At 38.8% G+C, this 20,486-nt stretch overlaps 1 protein-coding gene across 2 annotated transcripts in view; it reads left to right on the top strand.

Moving 5' to 3' along the window:
* The first annotated feature begins 104 nt into the window (after positions 1-104).
* Positions 105-20,486, top strand: part of ELP2 (elongator acetyltransferase complex subunit 2) — a 45,088-nt gene continuing 24,706 nt past the window's right edge. The window contains exons 1-11 of one of the 2 annotated variants that reach the window (XM_068563777.1): positions 105-409; positions 3,433-3,511; positions 7,180-7,250; positions 10,979-11,135; positions 11,530-11,607; positions 12,999-13,063; positions 13,806-13,872; positions 14,569-14,709; positions 15,963-16,058; positions 17,125-17,225; positions 17,412-17,543. In XM_068563777.1, the coding sequence (XP_068419878.1) occupies positions 272-409; positions 3,433-3,511; positions 7,180-7,250; positions 10,979-11,135; positions 11,530-11,607; positions 12,999-13,063; positions 13,806-13,872; positions 14,569-14,709; positions 15,963-16,058; positions 17,125-17,225; positions 17,412-17,543 (1,125 nt within the window). In that variant the 5' untranslated portion in view covers positions 105-271. The remainder of the gene's footprint in view (positions 410-3,432; positions 3,512-7,179; positions 7,251-10,978; positions 11,136-11,529; positions 11,608-12,998; positions 13,064-13,805; positions 13,873-14,568; positions 14,710-15,962; positions 16,059-17,124; positions 17,226-17,411; positions 17,544-20,486) is intronic. The other variant, XM_068563778.1, reaches the window with a different exon arrangement.

Here is a 20,486-nt window from a genome sequence, read left to right on the forward strand (position 1 = left end):
CTGTTCCGGTCGGGTCTTCCCTCCTGGGACGAAGGCCGTGCTTGTTCCCTGGGCCAAGACCCAGGAGACAGGCGCTGGTAGAGGCAACCGGGCACTGAGGACCACTGGCAGGGGAGGGGGGGTGGGGTCGCCCCCGTCCCGCCCCCGTCCCGCCCCCGGCCGCCTTGGAAACGCGGTGCGGATAACGCCAGCGGGAGACGCGGCGGCCGAGCAGTTCCGCTCCGAGGGCGGAAGTGCGTGCCCAGCTTTCGGCCGTTGACCAGGCAGCAACATGGTGGCACCCGTGCTGGAGACCTCTCACGTGTTTTGCTGCCCGAACCGGGTGCGGGGAGCCCTGAGCTGGAGCTCCGGGCCCGGAGGACTTCTGGCCTTCGGCACGTCCTGTTCCGTGGTGCTCTATGACCCTCAGGTAAGAGAAGTGGCCATACGGCCGACCCCGTGTGCTTCTGGGGCCAAATATGCTGGGTGCGCTTGGGGCGGACTGTAGACGCTGCTCCAGAGCGTGGAGACCGGGTGTGCTGTCCTGTCCGCTTCGGGGAGGGTGTCTGGGCGAGGAGTCTGGCTCTGGCGAGCGGGACTCGCCCCTCGCCCTCTCGTGCGCTGCGTCAGCCTGGGGTCACCATGTCCTACCAGTGGCCTGTTAGCCCCAGGAAGAGTCTCAAATGATGACAACCTTTTCCGAAGCCGCCTGTGGGAACTGTAGTACTGTTAAAGAATCGGTTTGAGCTTTAAAAGATGTGCAATTTAGGTATGGGTTGAAGGCATCACACAGATGCTATCTCATTTCTCTTGTTTCCCTTAGTGTTATCTAATAAACTTTTGTTTTCTTGAATTTCAAAGACATATCACTTGTGTTTTAGTTTTGAGAACGGACATTTTAAAGAAAGTGCTGTTGGGGTAAAGGTCATAGGGGATGGGGACCCTAAGCACTAGGCATAAGGCAGGACTTACCCGTTCCCTGAACTGCACCCTTGGCCCTTTCCCTGTCACACTTCTCAAGTGACTAGTTTCTGCATTCTTCCCAGAGTTCATCATGACCTCATTCCCCCTGGCTAATTTTGGACAATGCAGTTAGTGTTGCTTCTCAAAAGGAGCGTCAGTATAGAAAGTAAAGTGCTGGAAATTAAAATGCAGTGCAGGAGATATATATTTTTCTTATCTCACTGCTTTATTAATTTGATTAAAAATTCCATCATCCTAGACATACAGATGGCCAGCAGGCACATGAAAAGGTGCTCAACATCGCTAATTATTGGAGAAATGCAAATCAAAACTACAATGAGGTTTCTCCTCACACAGGTCAGAATGACCATTATCAAAAAGTCTACAAACAATAAATGCTGGAGAGGGTGTGGAGAAAAGGGAACCCTCCTCCTACAGTGTTGGGAGAAATGTAAATTGGTGTAGCCACTATGGAGAACAGTGTAGAGGTTCCTTAAAAACCTAAAAATAGAGTTACCGTATGATCCAGCAATCCCACTCCTGGGCATATATCTGGAAGAGACAAAAACTCTAATTCGAAAAGATATGTGCACCCCATTGTTCATAGCAGTGCTGTTTACAGTAGCCAAGACATGGAAGCAATGTAAGTTTCCATCAACAGATGAATGGATAAAGAAGACATGGTATATATATACAATGGAATATTACTCAGCCATAAAAAAGAATGAGGTAATGCCATTTGCAGCAACATGGATGGACCTAGAGATTATCATACTAAGTGAAGTAAATCAAAGACAAATATCGTATGGTATTGCTTATGGGTGGAATCTAAATTATGATACAAATGAACTTATTTACCAAACAGAAATAGACTCACAGACATAGAAAACAAACTTATGGTTACCAAAGGGGAAGAGGGGGAGGGATAAATTAGGAGTTTGGGATTAACAGATACACACTACTGTATATAAAATAGATAAACAACAAAGACCTACTGTATAGCACAGGGAACTATATTCAATATGTTGTAATAACCTACAATGGAAAAGAATCTGAAAAAGAATATATATATATATATATATATATATATATATATATATATATATGACTGAATCACTTTGTTGTGCACCTGAAATGTTGTAAATCAAGTATACTTCAATTAAAAAAAATTCTGTCATCCTCACATCCGTTGCAGATTTGAACTTATAAATGAAATAGTTGTATTCATTTTTCTTATCTTGCGCTTGCTCATCTCCTCCCAGTTTTTGTTTTGTTATTACCATGCACTGTTAACTGGCAAGATAAAGCACTTAGAACCAAGGGTAAACTTTACAGTGGCTATTAACCAAGGCTTTGGAAGCCTGTCTCTCTGCACCTGTTTAATGGGTTTGTGCCCCATGCCCTCTATCACATTTTTATTTTTAATGATAATCTGCTGGCCATGTTAGGGGATTTTAACATCAAAAAAAAGTGTATGGAGCCTAAAAAATACTTATTTTGTTTTGTTAAATATTTGTTGGCTGGGTATTTAATGAAATATAAGAATAAGAACACGTCAGATGCTAAAGTAAAGTTTTGGGGATGATGTTCATTCAACAAACTTTTGAAGACCCTTTATGGACTAACCTTGAACTGAGTGGTGATGACACAAAGATAACGGGTAGTAACTCCTGCCCATCAAGGAATACTGATTCTAGTGAGAAAGACAATGAAATGCTTTAAATTGTTTCCTAACCTCAACCCATATGTGAAATATGTTATTTTATGCACATTTACCCCTGTAAACCTTTTTCTCAGCCATGAGAATTCCGGTTGACATACAAGTAGATATCAAGCCAGTGCTCTAGGCAATCAGTAGAGAAAGGGGCTATAAGGTGGAGGGTTCAGTAGGCATAGAGTCCTCAGCAGTGGGGGAAGAAAAGAAAGCCCAAGTGTGGAGTGACATTGGTGAAAGCAGCAATCTGAGGGTCTTCAGGGAACCTGGCTGTAGGCCCTGAAGGGATCTGATGTTTGAGGACCTTGGTAGTTGTGGCCTGGTGACCTTGGGTCATTAAGGCCGAAGAACCCAACACCAGATCAGCCAAGGCATACAAAGTGAGCCACGAATTTGTATCCATTAATCACGAATTCCTCTCTTGAAGGGTTTTTTGGTCAACCAAATTCTCAAATTGGCGCGAGCTTGGTAGAAGTAGGCCCTAAGACATGTGGGAACGCAGGTCCTTATCTGGTCTGGGATTTCAAGACAGGCCTCCCAGACAAGAATAGGACAGAGGTGAGTGAATGTGGAGTGGGGAGAAAGGCAGGAATGAATTAAAAAGTGAATGGATGATTTAAGCCATGGTTAATAGTTCATAAAGGAAGGTGATTCTGTTTGAAGTAATACTGAACCTTTTATTAGCATCAAAAACACTGAAATCTGATTTTTATTAATTTATTAATTCCTCTGTAGGATAAATTCTAATTTACTAACAAGTGTTTTCTTCTCTAAAGAAAAGTGTTGTTATTACCAACCTGAATGGTCACACTGCTCGAGTCAACTGCATACAGTGGATTTGTAAACAGGATGGTTGTAAGTATTAATCTGACTTTTCTTAATTTAGCATTAGCTTATCTGATATTATGCAATTGGAAAGTAGAAGAAAAATGGTATGCCCAGTGAACTGTCTGACCTGTACTTTTACTTTATAGCAATTGAAGCATGGATAACACAGCGGTGCTTAGGATCAAGGTAGAGGCGGCCCATTACTGAGGCAAGACCCCACCATTGCTTTTGATCCAAAGCCTGTAATCAGGGCCTGTGTTGAGGCCCAGGTTGGGATTCAAAAGATTTGGCTTGTAGGTCTCTTTCTACCACAGACAAGCTATTGTTTTTTTAGGCAGGGCATTGCATCTCTGTTGACCTCAGTTTCGTCTTAGTAACATATGAAAAGTAAATGTTTGGACTGAATGAGGGGACCCTGAGTGATTCTTGACACCTGTGAGGTCAAAATTATTTTCAGAATAATAATAAGTTATTCGTAGTTTTCATTCTCATTCCGTCACAAGTATGCAGTGCCGTTTTCCAGTGGCTGCATGGTGTGGGATATTGCAACAGATTAAATACAGAAGCAGATATGAAAATCCAGCTGTATTCTAATAAAGTCAGACATTAAAGAGATTTGCTGAAATATAAAACAGTGCCTTTCTTCTTATTAATTTTTTGTTTTGGAAAATACAAGGTTCCCCCCATAAAAATGTTATTTATGTTAATGGGGTTCATCGTTATTTTTTTTTTTTTTAAACTTTGGATTTATTTATTCATTTATTTCTTTCTTTCTTTATTTATGGCTGTGTTGGGTCTTCGTTTCTGTGTGAGGGCTTTCTCTAGTTGTGGCAAGTGGGGACCACTCTTCATCGCGGTGCGCGGGCCTCTCATCATCGCGGCCTCTCTTGTTGCGGAGCACATGCTCCAGACGCGCAGGCTCAGTAATTGTGGCTCACGGGCCTAGTTGCTCCACGGCATGTGGGATCTTCCCAGACCAGGGCTCGAACCCGTGTCCCCTGCATTGGCAGGCAGATTCTCAACCACTGCGCCACCAGGGAAGCCCCGTTCATCGTTATTTTTAAGTAAACTAATAAGTATTTTTCATATTTCTCAGTTTTAATTTCTAATGTGGTTAATATTGGTACATATAGCCTATGTAAACAAAAGGTCTTTGGGGTCCTGAAAAAATTTTAAGAGTGTAAAGGAATCCTGATATCAAAAAGTCTGAGAATTGCTGGACTAGATTATCTCCAGGTCTCTTCCATCTCTTAAGATTCCATAGCTCCAGAATTTTTAATTAAGAATGCTTTTAGGTGGGCTTCTAAAATCCTATGGAATTTCCTCAGATGTCTTAAATATACCTCCAGTAGTATTCTTATGGATTCTCAATTAATTTTATTATTCCGTTTATTAAATATGTATTGAGGGCATTCTGAGCCAGGCACAAATGCAGCATTTCCTGAATTAGTGAGACTTGGCTATGATTTTTATCTGTGACATTAAAAAAAATGTTTAATAAACTACTTACCTCAGTTGATGATGCAGTATTAGTTGCAGTAGGTCAGTAAAAACCATTAAATCTTAGAAAGAGTGGCTGTTAGCACAGATACTAAAAGACAGTTGTAATTATATTAATTGCCACCAGATGACATTAAAGACTACTTGAATCTCAGTATAGGGATTTGTTATAAAATATTAATTTGGGCTTGTATATTTTATTTTCCCTTTAAAAGTTAGGTTACATAAAATGAACTGCTTGTTGTATCACTGTAATCTCTATTATGATTGGTTTTCTCAGATTTGGCTCCACTGTCAGATAACTCATGTATTCTTTCTAACCCATGTATCAGTGATGTATAAAATTCTAATAATACCATTTCATATTTTTAAAGTGTCTGATTTTTAACACATTACCTTCATGTACCTTATAGTAATTATCAAAATCATATAGTTAGATAAATGGCTTAATTTCTGTGACACATGAAGAAATTAAAGTCCAAGATCACAGCTGGCTGGCAGCAGGGTTAGGACATGAACCTGGGACTTCTGAGTATAAATGTAATGTTCTTTAGACAATCCCCCAGCTTCTTAACCTAACTATCTAGACATAAGCCAGAAGAAACAAATGGATGCAAAATCCAAACCAAAATTATGTTAGATTATTTCCCCCTTTTTTGGTTCTTACTCCCTTTTTTTTCTGTCTTCAACAAAAAGTTGTAAATGTTTAAAAGAGCTATTTTTTTTTTAATTAATTAATTTATTTATTTATTTTTGGCTGTGTTGGGTCTTCGTTTCTGTGCGAGGGCTTTCTCTAGTCGCGGCAAGCGGGGACCACTCTTCATCACGGTGCGCGGGCCTCTCACCATCGCGGCCTCTCCCGTTGCGGAGCACAGGCTCCAGACGCGCAGGCCCAGCAGTTGTGGCTCACGGGCCCAGTTGCCCCGCGGCATGCGGGATCCTCCCAGACCGGGGCTCGAACCCGCGTCCCCTGCATTAGCAGGCAGATTCTCAACCACTGCGCCACCAGGGAAGCCCTAAAAGAGCTATTTTGAAATGTGTCTGATCTCAAAAATATGTCATGTACTACTTGATAGCAGCAGCTGACTGTAATGTCTTATATATGTTATTTCTGCCAAAAGTGTTTAGCCTGAATCTTATGAGGAAACAACCAGACATATCCAGATTGAGGGACATTCTGCAAAACAACTGGCCTGGACTCTCACTGTCACAAAAAAGGAGGGAACTGGGAAACTATTCAAGAGTAAAGGAGACTAAAAAGATGTGACAACCAGATGCGCAATGTGTGGTCCTTAGATTCTAACTTTAAAAAAAAAAAGCTATAAAAGACATTACTGGGACAATTTGGGGAAATTTTAATATGGATTATGTATTACATAACAATATTGTATCAGTGTTAAAATTCTTGAATGTGATAATTGTATTGTGGTAATGCAGGAGAATGTTCCAGTTCTTGGGAAAAATGGTAAAATATTTAAGGATCAGAGGTCATCCTGTCTCCAACTTTTTTTTTTTAATAATGTTGAACATCTTTTTTGTTTGTTTGTTTGTAAATTTATTTATTTTATCTATTTATTTTTGGCTGCATTGGGTTTTGGTTGCTGCACGCGGGCTTTCTCTAGTTGCGGCGAGCGGGGGCTACTCTTCGTTGCGGTGCGTGGTCTTCTCACTGTGGTGGCTTCTCTTGTCGCGGAGCATGGGCTCCAGGCACGTGGGCTTCAGTAGTTGTGGCATGCAGGCTTCAGTAGTTGTGGCACGCGGGCTCAGTAGTTGTGGCACGTGGGCTCAGTAGTTGTGGCTCGCAGGCTCTAGAGCACAGGCTCAGTAGTTGTGGCTCACAGGCTCTAGAGCACAAGCTCAGTAGTTGTGACGCACTGGCTTAGTTGCTCCGTGGCATGTGGGATCTTCCTGGACCAGGACTCGAACCCACGTCCCACGCATTGGCAGGCAGATTCTTAACCACTGCGCCACCAGGGAAGTCTCTCCAACTTATTTTTAAATCGTTTGTCAAAAACAAAAAAGGGTGTGTGTGTGTACATAGAGCAAGATAATTGAGCAAATATGGCAAAATCTAAACAGTTGGTGAAGCTAGGTAAAGGTATATGAGTTTTCTTTTGTCTTTTCTATAGCTTTGAAATTTTTCAAAATAGCTGGAAAAGAATTAAAATGTTTACTGAGGTATGATTTTTTTTCAGCTCCTTCTACTGAATTAGTTTCTGGAGGATCTGATAATCAAGTGATTCACTGGGAAATAGAGAATAATCAGGTGGGTAGACATGTTTATGGTTATAAGAAATGACTGTTATATCTACATTTATTTTCAGTCTTTTCCCTCATTTCTGCTGTGTTCTTCCTTTATGAAGTTTCCTCATTCTTGCTTATCAGTAATCCAGATCCTGTATCTTCCATACTTCACAGGCCTTGTACCCTTCCCTGTAATCTGCTTCTGTATTCATATGCTGTCAGTCATTTCTGTGAATTTCTCATCATTTGGAATAATTTTCAGACTGCTCTTACAGGGGATGTTTGTCTTGTTTTCATTGGTAGCAAAAATTAATACTGCTCTGTGCATAGGACAGCAGTTATCACGTGGATATAGATTTACATAATTCTGAGTGATGTTATAATATGCAATACTGGGTGTGTATGGACCTCTACTGATAGACATTTAGGTTGTTTCTAGTCACAAGCAAAGATTAAAAATGTAAAGTTAGTGCATCAGATGTTTGAACATCTGCCATTGCGGAAGGTGTAGTAGATGAGGCAGAATCCTATTCATGAATCGTGTACATAGTTTTGAAGGCAAAATGTGCTTGAATAACTGAAGTACAAAGGTGGCTCTGTGGGTGCGTGATTTCACTTGCTGTACCACAACCATGCTGCTGTGGAAGTTCACTAGAGATTTAAGAGGCGGCCTTTGGGTTGCGTCTGATAGTGTGAGGTGATTTCCTTAGGAAACATTAAAGTGGTGAGGGTTCCAGGTAGGGAAAAAGCATGAATCAAAGTGCAGGTAAGAAAGGAGACCATTTGCTCAGAAGTATCCAGTGTTAACCAAAGCCTAAGATGTTTTAAGGGCAGGGCTTTCCAGAGCTTGTTCAGGGAATTATTCATCTCTCAGTTATTGATTGTGGCCAGTCAAGTTTGGGAAACAATGCATATCATATACTTCTCTTAGAGAATCACAGTGCCCATGAGCAGCATAGTGAAGACTCTGAAAAGTTCTGATATGGAAAAACCTGCTTATCTGTGTTTAACTAATATTTCCTAAACTTACTTCAAGTCTGATTTTTTTTTTTTTTTTTTTTTCCTTCAGATCTTTTAGTATCCCTTGTAACTTTGAGGAACACAGTTTTGGAAATGTTTCTAGACAACACTTATGGGCTGTAATACTAGAGAAGTAGAGAAGGAGAAGATCTCGTGAGAATTTGAATACTTGCTTCAAGAGTTTGTTTTTTATTGGCAGGCATTTGGAAGTCATTGAGGATTTCTAACCAGTGGAGTATGAATACCAAAGAAGATGAATCTGACAGAAGCCATGCCAAATTAGGATAGGAAAAAAATACGAAGGAAGAGATATGGGATATATTTTTGAAGGAAAATGATTTTGGTATTGACTAGATAGTTGTCAAAGGAGTAGGGAGCTATCGGGTAGAGGAGTGAGAAATCAAAAAGAGTGGGATTCTGGCTCGGGGCTCTGGAAGAAAGATACTTCTACAAAGCAAAATCGGCAAGTTAGAGGGAAGATGTGGAATTCAGTTGTTAATATGTTACTTGTATTGCCGTCCAGAGACGGGACAGGTGTGGAGGAGGGGATTGTGGAGTCACTTAGACTTGAATGAGAGTTCTAATGGTTGTGTAGCAAAGCAGCTCCTGTTTGGATTTACCTTGGCAGAGGAATCCAGAGAGAGCCATTTGAGCACTCATTTTTGAGACCTTGAGTTGAGACTTGCAAGACTCTTTCCTCAGTGCTGCCCTACGCTTCTGTCAGTAGAGAGGATTGCAGGCTGAGTATCTGATGGCAGACAGCGAACTTAGAGACGGACCGGAAAGTAGAACGTGAGGCCAAACAAAGAGGAAGATGAAAGGCATAAAAGAGGGATGAAGGGAATAAGAGGATTTGGGGGAAGAAGTCACATATTATAACCATAGAGGCTTAAAGGTTCCTTCTGGTATGCATTTCCATGCACACAGGTGTTCACTACATCTTGACTTCTGATAAAAGGAAGTAATTCTAAGCTGGTATCATGAGAGATTTGAGTCTCTGAACAGTGGGCATCGTTTTTTTAAAAGCCGGTGAACTTGAGAGATTTGTTTTGTTTGAGGTTTTAAGGTTCTCTAATGGCTGAAATACAACCCTGCTTAAAAGATGTGAAGTGACATAGAAAACAAACTTATGGTTACTAAAGGGGAAAGGAGGTGGGAGTGGGGATAAATTAGGAGTTTGGGATTAGCAGATACAAACTACTATATATAAAACAGATAAACAACAACGTCCTACTGCGTAGCGCAGAGAACTATATTCAATATCCTGTAATAAACTATAATGAAAAAGAATACGTGTGTGTGTATATACATATATATATGTATATATATTATAAAACTGTACACCAGAAACTAACACAATGCAACATGGTAAATCAACTATACTTCAATTTTTAAAAAAATAAATAAAATAGAAAAAAAAAGGATGTGAAGTGAGTTTTTCCATAGATTTAATGTTTCAGGGGGTAATGATACAGACTCATGTAAAGTTTAAATACAGAAAAATAGGAAGGAGGAAAAAGATACAAAATTTCAACAGTTAACATTTTAATGAACATTGTGCCAGATCTCTGGTTATGTGTGTATAATTATACATGAAAGTGACTTTATTCTACTTGAGTTTTAAAAAGTGTTTTTTTCAGAGAAGCCAAAGGTTAATGATTACAGGAAGTTAGTGTACAGACCCTTATACATAACTATCAATTACCTTCTTGAGTGGCAGAATTTTGCTTAACTAAATGGGAAAATAATTGAGGAGACATTTAAGAGACCTCTGTTTCAGCAGACAACAGTTTACAAAAGGTACCTCTCAAAGGAAGTGGTAGAATCTCACATATTTGGAACTCTAAAAAATAGATCCAAAATAGAAATGATGCCGCAGGGAATAATCTTGCGTGGCAAGCTAGAAGACTTGATAAACAGATGGGATTTCCCAGTTCTTTTTGTTATTTTTCCATTTTGTAACTCTGCTTGATACAGGTAAGAATTATGAGTGGATGCTAAAAATACTTGGTAAAAGTTTGATGGAAAATAGAGTATTTACTCCGTCCCAAAGTAAAATCTCGCATATTACCACCAAAAAAAAAATTAATTTCACAGTGAAAAAACATGGCAGACACTACCTCTACTAAAATATCAGGGTTAATTTTACTAGAAGTGGGACAAACTGACATTGTGTGCCTCCTGATGTGATGCACTTACGTAGTGGTGACGTCAAAATGTACACCCTGAGGTCTGTTCGTGAGGAAATATCAGACTAATCCAAGAGGAGGGACAGTCCACAAAGCTGGCCTATATTCTTCAAAAATGTCAACGTCATGCATGTCTTTCCATGGTAATAAGCATGCATTATCCTTTTTGTTGGCTTAGAATATGTGTCTACAATTATTTAATCAGTTTCCTATTAATACTTATAGGTTGATTGAAGTTTTCCTAAAGAGTGTGTGATGAATGTCCTTCTGCATTTGTCTTTTATTACTTGTTAAACTAGTACTGCTCTCTCAGAGTAGATTCTCAGATGTGAGATTGCTATGTCAAAGGGTATGCACATTTTGTGTATAGTTAATATGATCAGGCAGGATTCTCACACGTTTACATTCTTCTCAGTTGAGAGGACTTATTTCTGGATCAGGCATTTTAACAGTACCTTTAATCCTCTGATTCTAGTTAAATGCAGGTTAAACTGATAATTCCTTTTTTATCATAATGTTTTTGTTATTCTTTGTGATTCAGCTTTTAAAAGCAGTCCACCTCCATGGCCATGAAGGACCTGTTTATGCAGTGCATGCTGTTTACCAGAGGAGGGCATCGGACGTTGCATTACATGCACTGATAGTGTCCGCAGCTTCTGATTCTACTGTTCGAGTCTGGTCTAAACAGGGTTCTGAAGGTAAGTTTACAGACATTGTGATCCAAACAAATGAAATTAAGTAATTTAATTATCAGATGAAGGACAACTTAGAAGAGCATTCATGTAATTTTTCAGTCTTTCAAGCTGTTTTAAAAATGTTAGAATTCTAATCTACATGTTTGTTTCTTTTGCACTTTTCCATAATTCCTCTTTACCAAACTGTTTGATAATGTAAATTCCTTCAAAGTCTTTTCATATAAGTCTTTTTGTTCTCTGTAACCTTGTTAGAAATTGGCCATTTAAATTCCCGTCATCACTGGTGGCTCAGGACTGACTTCTCTCATCTCCCTGCTGACATCTGATGATGCTACCCAACCTCTAAGGTGGATACACTCAGAGTTAGTTGTTCATGATGTGTTTTATTATTTCTTAGTGACATGCCTTCAGACCTTGGACTTTGGAAATGGATTCACTCTGGCTCTGTGCTTGTCTTTTTTGCCTAATACTGATGGTGAGTATCCTGCTAAGTGTATATTAAAAGAGGAATGTATTTTTATATCCCCATACAACCAGAACCTAAAAGAAACATACTGGATCTCAATTTTGTGTCTAAATGTTTTCAGGAAACAAGTTGAGACATGGATAACATACTTTTGTTCTCAGTATTCAAATGATCTGTGTATAAAACATAAGGTCAAGGGGGATTAAGGGGGGTGGCTATTAGAAACTTTAGTAGCAGTTAAAAATTTAAGTGACTCAATATGTACTCAAGATTGGTACTGCTATTTATCAAATATACTGTTGATGTATATAGATGTAATTTGGGAAAATTACCTAGCTCTATAGAAGGTGAAGGTCTGGGATAAGTTGAGAAAGTACTGAACATGGATCATGTGAGTATTTCTCTCAAGGTGACAGCCCCTGCACCTGCATAATGACAGCATCCTTCATAATGACAGCACCCTGCGTGATGACAGTTTGCCTAAGACCACTTAAAATCGCCAAAGAAAAAATTCCCCTTTTGCTGTGAAACCCATCTGTACCTATCTTTGATTATCCTCCACAAAGATGATGGCCAGTGCAAGTCAGACAGTCTTGTGCCTCCTCAGTTACCTGGAGGACAGACCTGGTGGGGAGAGGCCGGGCCTGGAAGCCTCCAGGCTCTTTTGCCCTTTGCAGCAGGAGCTGCGACTCTGTGGTCTCACGTGATGTTCCACTTTGTGCGAGGGCTCCCCAGGAGGAGGAACTACACACATTCTGGTTTCATTACATAGATTTTGATTTCTTCGCATCTACGTTGAGGCCAAGTGACTGGAGTTTTTGGCTTTTTTTTAAGTTGATTTAAAGAAAACTAATTTTACAGTCACACCTTTCATAACTTTTTATCCACATAGTTAATTATATGCTCTTTTATTTTCTTTAATTACTTCATGGATTTTGTTTTACTATCAAATTCTCAAAATGTAGTGTCCTCAAAGTAACAAACATACCCTTAAATCTTTGTGCAGTAGCCCTGATGCTGGGCTCATAGTAGCTCTCCCGGAAATTTTATTATTCACTTGGGCTGACAACGTTTCCTGTTAGTCTTCTGGCTGACATAGTTAAATGCTCCCAGCTTGCTCTCGAGCTTCTCTTTTTACTGCTTCTTCTATTGTAAATGAAACGGAATAAAGGAAAGGATTCTCAGTTAATAGTCATTCTTTGCCGAGTAACCATTTAATGGAACATTTTAGAATATTCATTTTATTCCTAAAGACGTTTATTGAGTACTTTCAATTTATTTGTTCAGTGGTGTGGGAAGCAGAAGTCAGGATTCTTTACCTAGAGCTTAGGATCCAGCATAGGTGATAGTCATAACATACGATGGAATACTTACAGCGATGCCTCTTTTCCCCCCACCAGCACCAATATTAGCATGTGGCGATGATGACTGCAAAATTCACTTATTTGTTCAACAGAACGATCAGGTAATTAATGATGTTTCTTAAGAGGCTAGAATTATGTTCTGCTTAATTACATATCTTAATACAGATTATTTCTAGATTATAGAATTTTGGGGATGTTCCAATCTAAATAATCCAATAGGAGAATCTTTTCTGGCAGTCTTCCATTAAACAGTTTTTCACTCTTTGAACACCAGGTATACTGCTGCTGCTTTGGCTACCAGGTCCAGAGTCGTTGGGGGAAACAGGTCGTTAGGTGGAGAAGAAGAGAAGGAAGATGCTGTAGTAGTGTTTTGTCCTCCCTAGCAGTGGTTATTTGTCCTTCTGGGCTTTACCTATTCTTTGAGTGGTTAAACTAGAGGGAAGTTTCAGAAAGAGGGTTGGTGGTTAACTCTAGGCTCGTTTAGTTAATAACAGAGGTATTTGTTTCTTTGCATTTTATAAGAAAGTTAAAAATTACTGAATGTTCAACCACCCAGCTTTTTTCTATATTGTGTCCACAGCATATGTCATTTTACCTTGTGAATGTTGAGTGTATTTGAGAACTACAGATATTATCTGCTCAGGATTGCTCAGTTAAATTTGGATGATTATGAGATTTTTCATTCCCAAATGAGAGCTCTATCTGATGTCTGATCAGATAGTGTTCCCAGTAAAAAAAAAAAAAGCAATGCAGTCAGACTGGCTGAGACCAAATGAAGTCACTGATATACATGAAAATATTAAATTCTTACATCAAGTCCTATGATTTTTGTTATCTTACTAGTTTCAGAAAGTGCTTTTTCTATCTGGACATGAGGATTGGATAAGAGGCGTGGAATGGGCAGCCTTTGGTCAGTATGAAATTTTGCTAAAGTACATATAATGGGGACAAGTATGTGTAATTTCAAAGCAGCCTCTTATTTTTTTTTTTTAGTATTTATTTATTTATTTATTTGGTGGTGCTGGGTCTTAGTTGCAGCAGGCGAGCTCCTTAGTTGTGGCTTGCTGGCTCCTTAGTTGTGGCATGTGAACTCTTAGTTGTGGCATGCATGTGGGATCTAGTTCCCTGACAAGGGATTGAACCTGGGCCCCCTGCATTGGGAGCGTGGAGTCTTAACCACTGTACCACCAGGGAAGTCCCCCGTGTATGTTTTAATTTAAAATTTTCTTTGTATGTAACATTCTCCTATTGGCCCAATTAGAAAAGAGGATACTTATCCCTTGTATTAACTATTAGTTGGGTTGGTAGAGGATGAAGCAAGTTGATACTTATAAGAGGACACTAGTTGTTACACATGCAGACATTCTTGAGAAGTTCTTTAGTAGATTGTATAGGAATACCACATATTATAACCATTTATTATCATTGTCTGTATATTTGTCAGTGTTATTGAAAATGAATATAGGTCAAATGAATGAAGGATAAGGAAGCAAAGTCTAATTTTTTCAGGAAATCGATAAATGTGTATATTGTAGAAGAAAAACTCTTATATTTAAATTTAAGAATAGGATGTTTTAAAAGTAATAAAATTTGTTTTTTTAATTAGGTAGAGATCTTTTCCTAGCAAGCTGTTCACAAGATTGCCTGATACGCATATGGAGGCTGTATATAAAATCGACATTTTTAGAAGCTCAGGAAGATGATAATATAAGACTGAAAGAAAATACTTTTGATATAGAAAGTGAAAGTGAGTAATAATGAAAATATTTGATTTAACAATACTCAGGTTTCCTAGCTGATTTACGTATGTTTCACTACACACATATGTGAAGGTTAGGTTTTCAGAAGTATCAGATCCCTAGCTGAAACTGATATATGCATTTTTCCTTTTTTATTTTTATGTGAGGGTAAGTCATTTTTCATATATGAAACTTACTTTCTAAACCATGTTAGTGAGATTTTTTTAAATTGCTGGAAATAATGTTATTTTCTCAATAAATTAGTTTGTAAAATATTACTTAATTTGCAGTTTTAGCATAGGAAGATGTAAAGGGTTAATGTGAATTATTCATACCATTTTTGGAGGATATTCATCAGAGACAACTAAATCCCTACATTTGAGTAGTATATATAATTCTGATTTTCTTACTGTCTGGCATCGGAACAATAACCCTCCATGGTAGATCCTGTTGGAATGTTGTATTTGAAGGAGATATTTTTGGATGTGTATCTAAATTATAAAGTTAGTCCTCAGTAAACACTTCATCCAGGAATACTCTTCTTTGTTATTACTCTTCTTGGTTGTAAACCCCATTGGAGTTGAGATTTGGTAACAGATTTATGAACCAAGAAATACTATAACCAGCATATTGTGAGTAGCTATTTCCAAATATGAACATTTTTGTGATATTTTCATTAATTATTTTGTTTGAAAGGTCACAGTACTGATTTGACTTCCTTTATTTCTGCATTTATCTTAGGTTTTTTTTTTTTAATGGTACTTTATTACACAAAATGAGTGAGGATAGCAAGGAGGCTGGCATGTCTGTTTTTGTTTTTTTGAGTTTTTTTTTTTTTTTTGGCCATACTGTGTGGCTTGCAGGATCTTAGCTCCCTAACCAGGAACTGAACCCGGGCCCTTGGCAGTGAAAGTGCGGAGTCCCACTGACTGGACCGCCAGGGAATTCCCTGTTTTTGTTTTTTAATTGCAGTGTAAGAGTAGCTATCCCTGAAAATTTTAAATAAAACATATTCCTTAATTTTTATTATGACTAGGTAGCGAAAATGTAAAAAAAATTTATATATCTTTAGAACTTTTTTCTCCTGTAGTTTTGAACAATGGGTAAAGTTAATGAAATTTAGAATGAACGCTTTTTGTTGAAAATAAATCATGTTCTGTTCAGTTTTTTTTTTTTGGACATAATTGTACAACCGAGCTGGTTTTGAAAATGTTCTTTTTAGAAGAGCTTTGTGGAGAGAATCCTTTTTTTGTTGTTGCAGGTATTAAAGTAGCATTTGCGGTTACTCTGGAGACTGTGCTGGCTGGTCACGAAAACTGGGTAAATGCAGTTCATTGGCAGCCTTCATTTTACAAAGGTAGGAAGAAAAACATACACAAAGCTGTCATTTCAGTACAATCTCACTTACAGAATTTTAAGCTGAACAAATGAAGTAGAGGATATTTTTTGAGTGTAATTAGAAATCTCAACTATAAGACAGTTTCAAGTTGGGAAAGTGTAATACTGCAGCCCTGTTCTGCTAGATACTCAATTCCATTGAAAATTGTATCTCTAAGAGGGGAAAAGTATGATTCCTGCCATGATGCCAAAACTGCCATATGCCTTTTAACTTTTTTTCTTTAAAGTTTTTACCTAGTCCTTATGGGATTTAAGAGAAGTTGACTTTCAAGCCAACTTCACTGGAACCTTTACCCTTGGAAATACAAAGTTGGTAATACCAAGATACATCATTTATGAAAAAGTAAAGACTTCCCACTCTTTCATTTGCCCTTAACTTCTGTTTATGGAGTGACGGCTGATGCTGGGGTGTAGAGGTGTGCACGGCAGCAGCCTCGTGTTCTTCCCCCAGCCCCTTCCCCAAGACAAGAGTAGAGCATAGCAATAATTAATGCTCAGGTAACACCATCCAGCTTTTATTATATTATGCCATATTTGCTGCAGTTAAAAAAAGATAAATTAGATACTATAGATACTGGGGAATCCCTGTATAGTTTTTCCTGAAGCTTTTCCCCTTCATCCTTCCCTTGAGGCTGAATTCAGTGTATATTATTCCCATGCGTATTTTTATACTTTTACTGCACATTTTTGTAACCATAAACAGTATTGTTTTACAGCTATTAAAACTTGATCTCAGTATGCATTTGTCCTCTTATGACCTGCCTTTTTAGCTTAACATGGTTTGGATTAATGTAACTCTAATTTACTTATTTTTATTGCAATATAATATTTCATTGTCTAAATATTACCACAAGTTGTTTATCTGGTCTTCTACTGATAGACTTTTGTGTTGTTTCCAATGTTTTGCTACTGCAATGCAACAGTGAATGTTCTTGTAGTACCCATGTTGTGTTTTTCTGGTAATCTACAAACAGGATGCCTGTTGATCACCTAAAGGCATTAGTTGTTTTGTTTTTCTTCTTTAGATGGTGTTCTGCAACAGCCAATGAGATTGTTGTCTGCCTCAATGGATAAAACCATGATTCTTTGGGCTCCAGATGAAGAGTCAGGAGTTTGGCTAGAACAGGTAAAATGTGAATACTTAAGGAACAGAAAACTGGGTTTATTAGACAATAAATCCCAAGTCTGTATTCCTAGAGCTGCAAATATTTGCCTTTGTGTACGTTAAATAAGTGAGAACATAATCTCTGGAATGAGTGATTTCTGTTTTGAGAAATTGGTTATGAATTGTTTTCCATCTATTGTTGAATAGGTTCGAGTAGGAGAAGTAGGTGGCAATACCCTGGGATTTTATGATTGCCAGTTCAGTGAAGATGGCTCCATGATCATTGCTCATGCTTTCCACGGGGCACTGCACCTTTGGAAACAGAATGCCACTAACCCGGTAAGAAAAGTGCTTTTAAATCACTTCTGATTAGATAGAGTGAATTCTACATGAAACCTAGGAAAACTGTTGTTTTATGTATAACACTCTACAGAAACATAGTAGAGGCATTTAAGTTAAGATGACATCACTTCTTTATGTAGATTTATTCTGTAGTTATAATAGGTAAGACACTCATGCTTTTCTAAGAATAAAATTCAGTTGTCCAGCATTGTTGAGATATTGAAATTTGCATGTAGGTAAACTTACATAAGGGAAGTTTAAGCTGTATAAATTTTAAGCTCTCCCTTAAAGCTATATACATTTTGTGGTAGAAGTTTTTCCTAAAATGCATAATTTCTTTGTCTTTTTTTAAAATTAATTTTCCTTTTTCTTTTTTAATTTATTTCTTTTCGGCTGCGTTGGATCTTCATTGCTGCACGTGGGCTTTCTCTAGTTGTGGCGAGTGGGGGCTACTCTTCATCGCGGTGCACGGGCTTCTCATTGCGGCGGCTTCTCTTGTTGTGGAGCACGGGCTCTAGGCGCACTGGCTTCAGTAGTTGTGGCACGCGGGCTCAGTAGTTGTGGCTCACGGGCTCTAGAGTGCAGGCTCAGTAGTTGTGGCACACGTGCTTAGTTGCTCCGCGGCATGTGGGATCTTCCTGGACCAGGGCTCGAACCCTTGTCCCCTGCATTGGCAGGTAGATTCTTAACCACTGCACCACCCGGGAAGTCCCTCTTTGTCTTCTTAAAAATAACATAATTTGATATTTTCCTGTTGGATAGCTAGGTACTCCACTGATAATTATTGAATGAATGACTGATACAAGGGCATTAGAAGCACCTGTTATTTTTATGGCAGAATATATTAATTCTCTCAGGGACTCTTGATATGTGTAATTCTAAATGGTCCTCCAAATATTGGGCTCTTCTAGATCTTTCTTATAGTTTTTAGTCTCTTCTCAGAGAGGGGTGATCTTCCTCTAATCATGTAGCTGCCTCTCAGCATTATTCCAATCTTTTCTTTCTAATTTGCTTCTGATCTGCTTTTTTGGGTTTGGGGAAATGAGATAGCAGGAAAAGTGGCCAGGAGCACACGGATCTTGGCCCCAGCACTTACTAGCTGTGTTTCTGAGGTCATTACTGAACTTTTGTCTCAGGTTCCTCATCAGTAAAATGTGGACAGTAATAGCACCTACTCAGAGGATTTTTATGATACTAAAATGAATTAATATTGGTGTAGTATGAGAAGTAGGGCCTGGTACATACTGGATACTATATATTTTAAATAAATAAATCAAAGAAGTCAGAACATAGAGCAAAATGTGAGTTAGCAGATTTTGAATGTGCATCTACTGGCTTCCCTTACAAAGTAAAAATTCATGGAGCCCCAGTGGTGCAATCGGTTAGTGTGTGGTACTTAAGTACAAATTCATGGATTTGCATGACCTTTAGTTTGTGGGCTTTGTAATAGTTGTGTCAGGTAGGAGGATTTGAATTCTCAGTATATGGAGTGATTTACTTTTCCCTTGTATCTTCGATTTGGAGTTGATCTTTAAGATTGTTTTTACTGTTAAATGAACCAGGGAACCATTAGCTATGACACTTGTAAATAAGATATTTTTTAGGATAAATGTAATTTTGTTCTTTTCTTTTTTTTTACTTTATTTTTGGCTGTGTTGGGTCTTCGTTGCTGCATGCGGGCTTTCTCTAGTTGTGGCGAGTGGGGGCTACTCTTCATTGCAGTGTGCAGGCCTTCTCACTGCGGTGGCTTCTCTTGTTGCAGAACATGGGCCCTAGAGTGCAGGCTTCAGTAGTTGTGGCACGCGGGCTTAGTAGCTGTGGCTCGCGGGCTCTAGAGCGCAGGCTCAGTAGTTGTGGTGCACGGGCTTAGTTGCTCCGTGGCATGTGGGATCTTCCTGGACCAGGGTTCGAACCCATGTCCCCTGCATTGGCAGGCGGATTCTCAACCACTGCACCACCAGGGAAGTCCCTTAATTTTGTTCAGAGCTCCTTTGAGCCGTATTTCAGCTGGTCTTCAGAGGGCCTTCATGGAAAAAAGCATCAGTTGAGTAGGGAGAAACTCAAACCAGAGGACAGAATTTCACTGTACTTTTGCTTATAACTTGACTTCATATTTATAATAGCTATTTACCAAGTATTTAGGGTGATTTTTTTTATAGACTTTTATTTGTTTATTTTAAAGATTTTTTTTTTTTTTGATGTGGACCGATTTTAAAGTCTTTTATTGAATTTGTTACAATACTGCTTCTGTTTTATGGTTTGGTTTTTTGGCTGAGAGGCATGTGGGATCTTAGCTCCCCGACCGGGGATCAAACCCGCACTCCCTGCATTGGAAGGTGAAGTCTTAACCACTGGACCGCCAGGGAAGTCCCTAGACTTTATTTTTTAGAGAAATTTTAGGTTTACAGAAAAATTGAGCAGAAAATACAGAGTTCCCATTTTCCCCTGCCTCCCACACATGCACAGCCTCCTCCATTGTCAGCATCCCACACCAGAGTGGAAATTTATGACAATCAGGGATGATTTCTAAAAACAAACACTGCCCTTGAGGACTGTACCCATAGTCAAAAGTGCTGCACTTTGTTCAGAACTTTTTGGAACCTCCCATTAGTGCTAACTTTAGAATCAATTTTTATGTCACAGAAGAAATTAACAGCATTTCTTTGTTCCAGCCTATTTATGTTTTTGACCAGAAAATAATATAGCTTAGCTGACCATATTCATCACACTTGGCTTTGAATGACCTTTTAGCTATTTATACAAATTTAACTTTCCTCTAAAGTTCAAGTTTTACCACCACTTGAGTTGTTGAAAAAGGTGCTCTGTGGACCAGGCATATGACGTTTTCTGCATTTCATTTCACTCTTTGTTTATGTGGTTGCTGATGCAGGTTCCCTCAGGAGGTGGACTAACTGTGTTTGATTTAACCTCTGTCCTCTA

Source organism: Eschrichtius robustus, chromosome 14, assembly GCF_028021215.1.
Source record: "Eschrichtius robustus isolate mEscRob2 chromosome 14, mEscRob2.pri, whole genome shotgun sequence".
In the NCBI taxonomy this organism is placed as follows: domain Eukaryota; kingdom Metazoa; phylum Chordata; class Mammalia; order Artiodactyla; family Eschrichtiidae; genus Eschrichtius; species Eschrichtius robustus.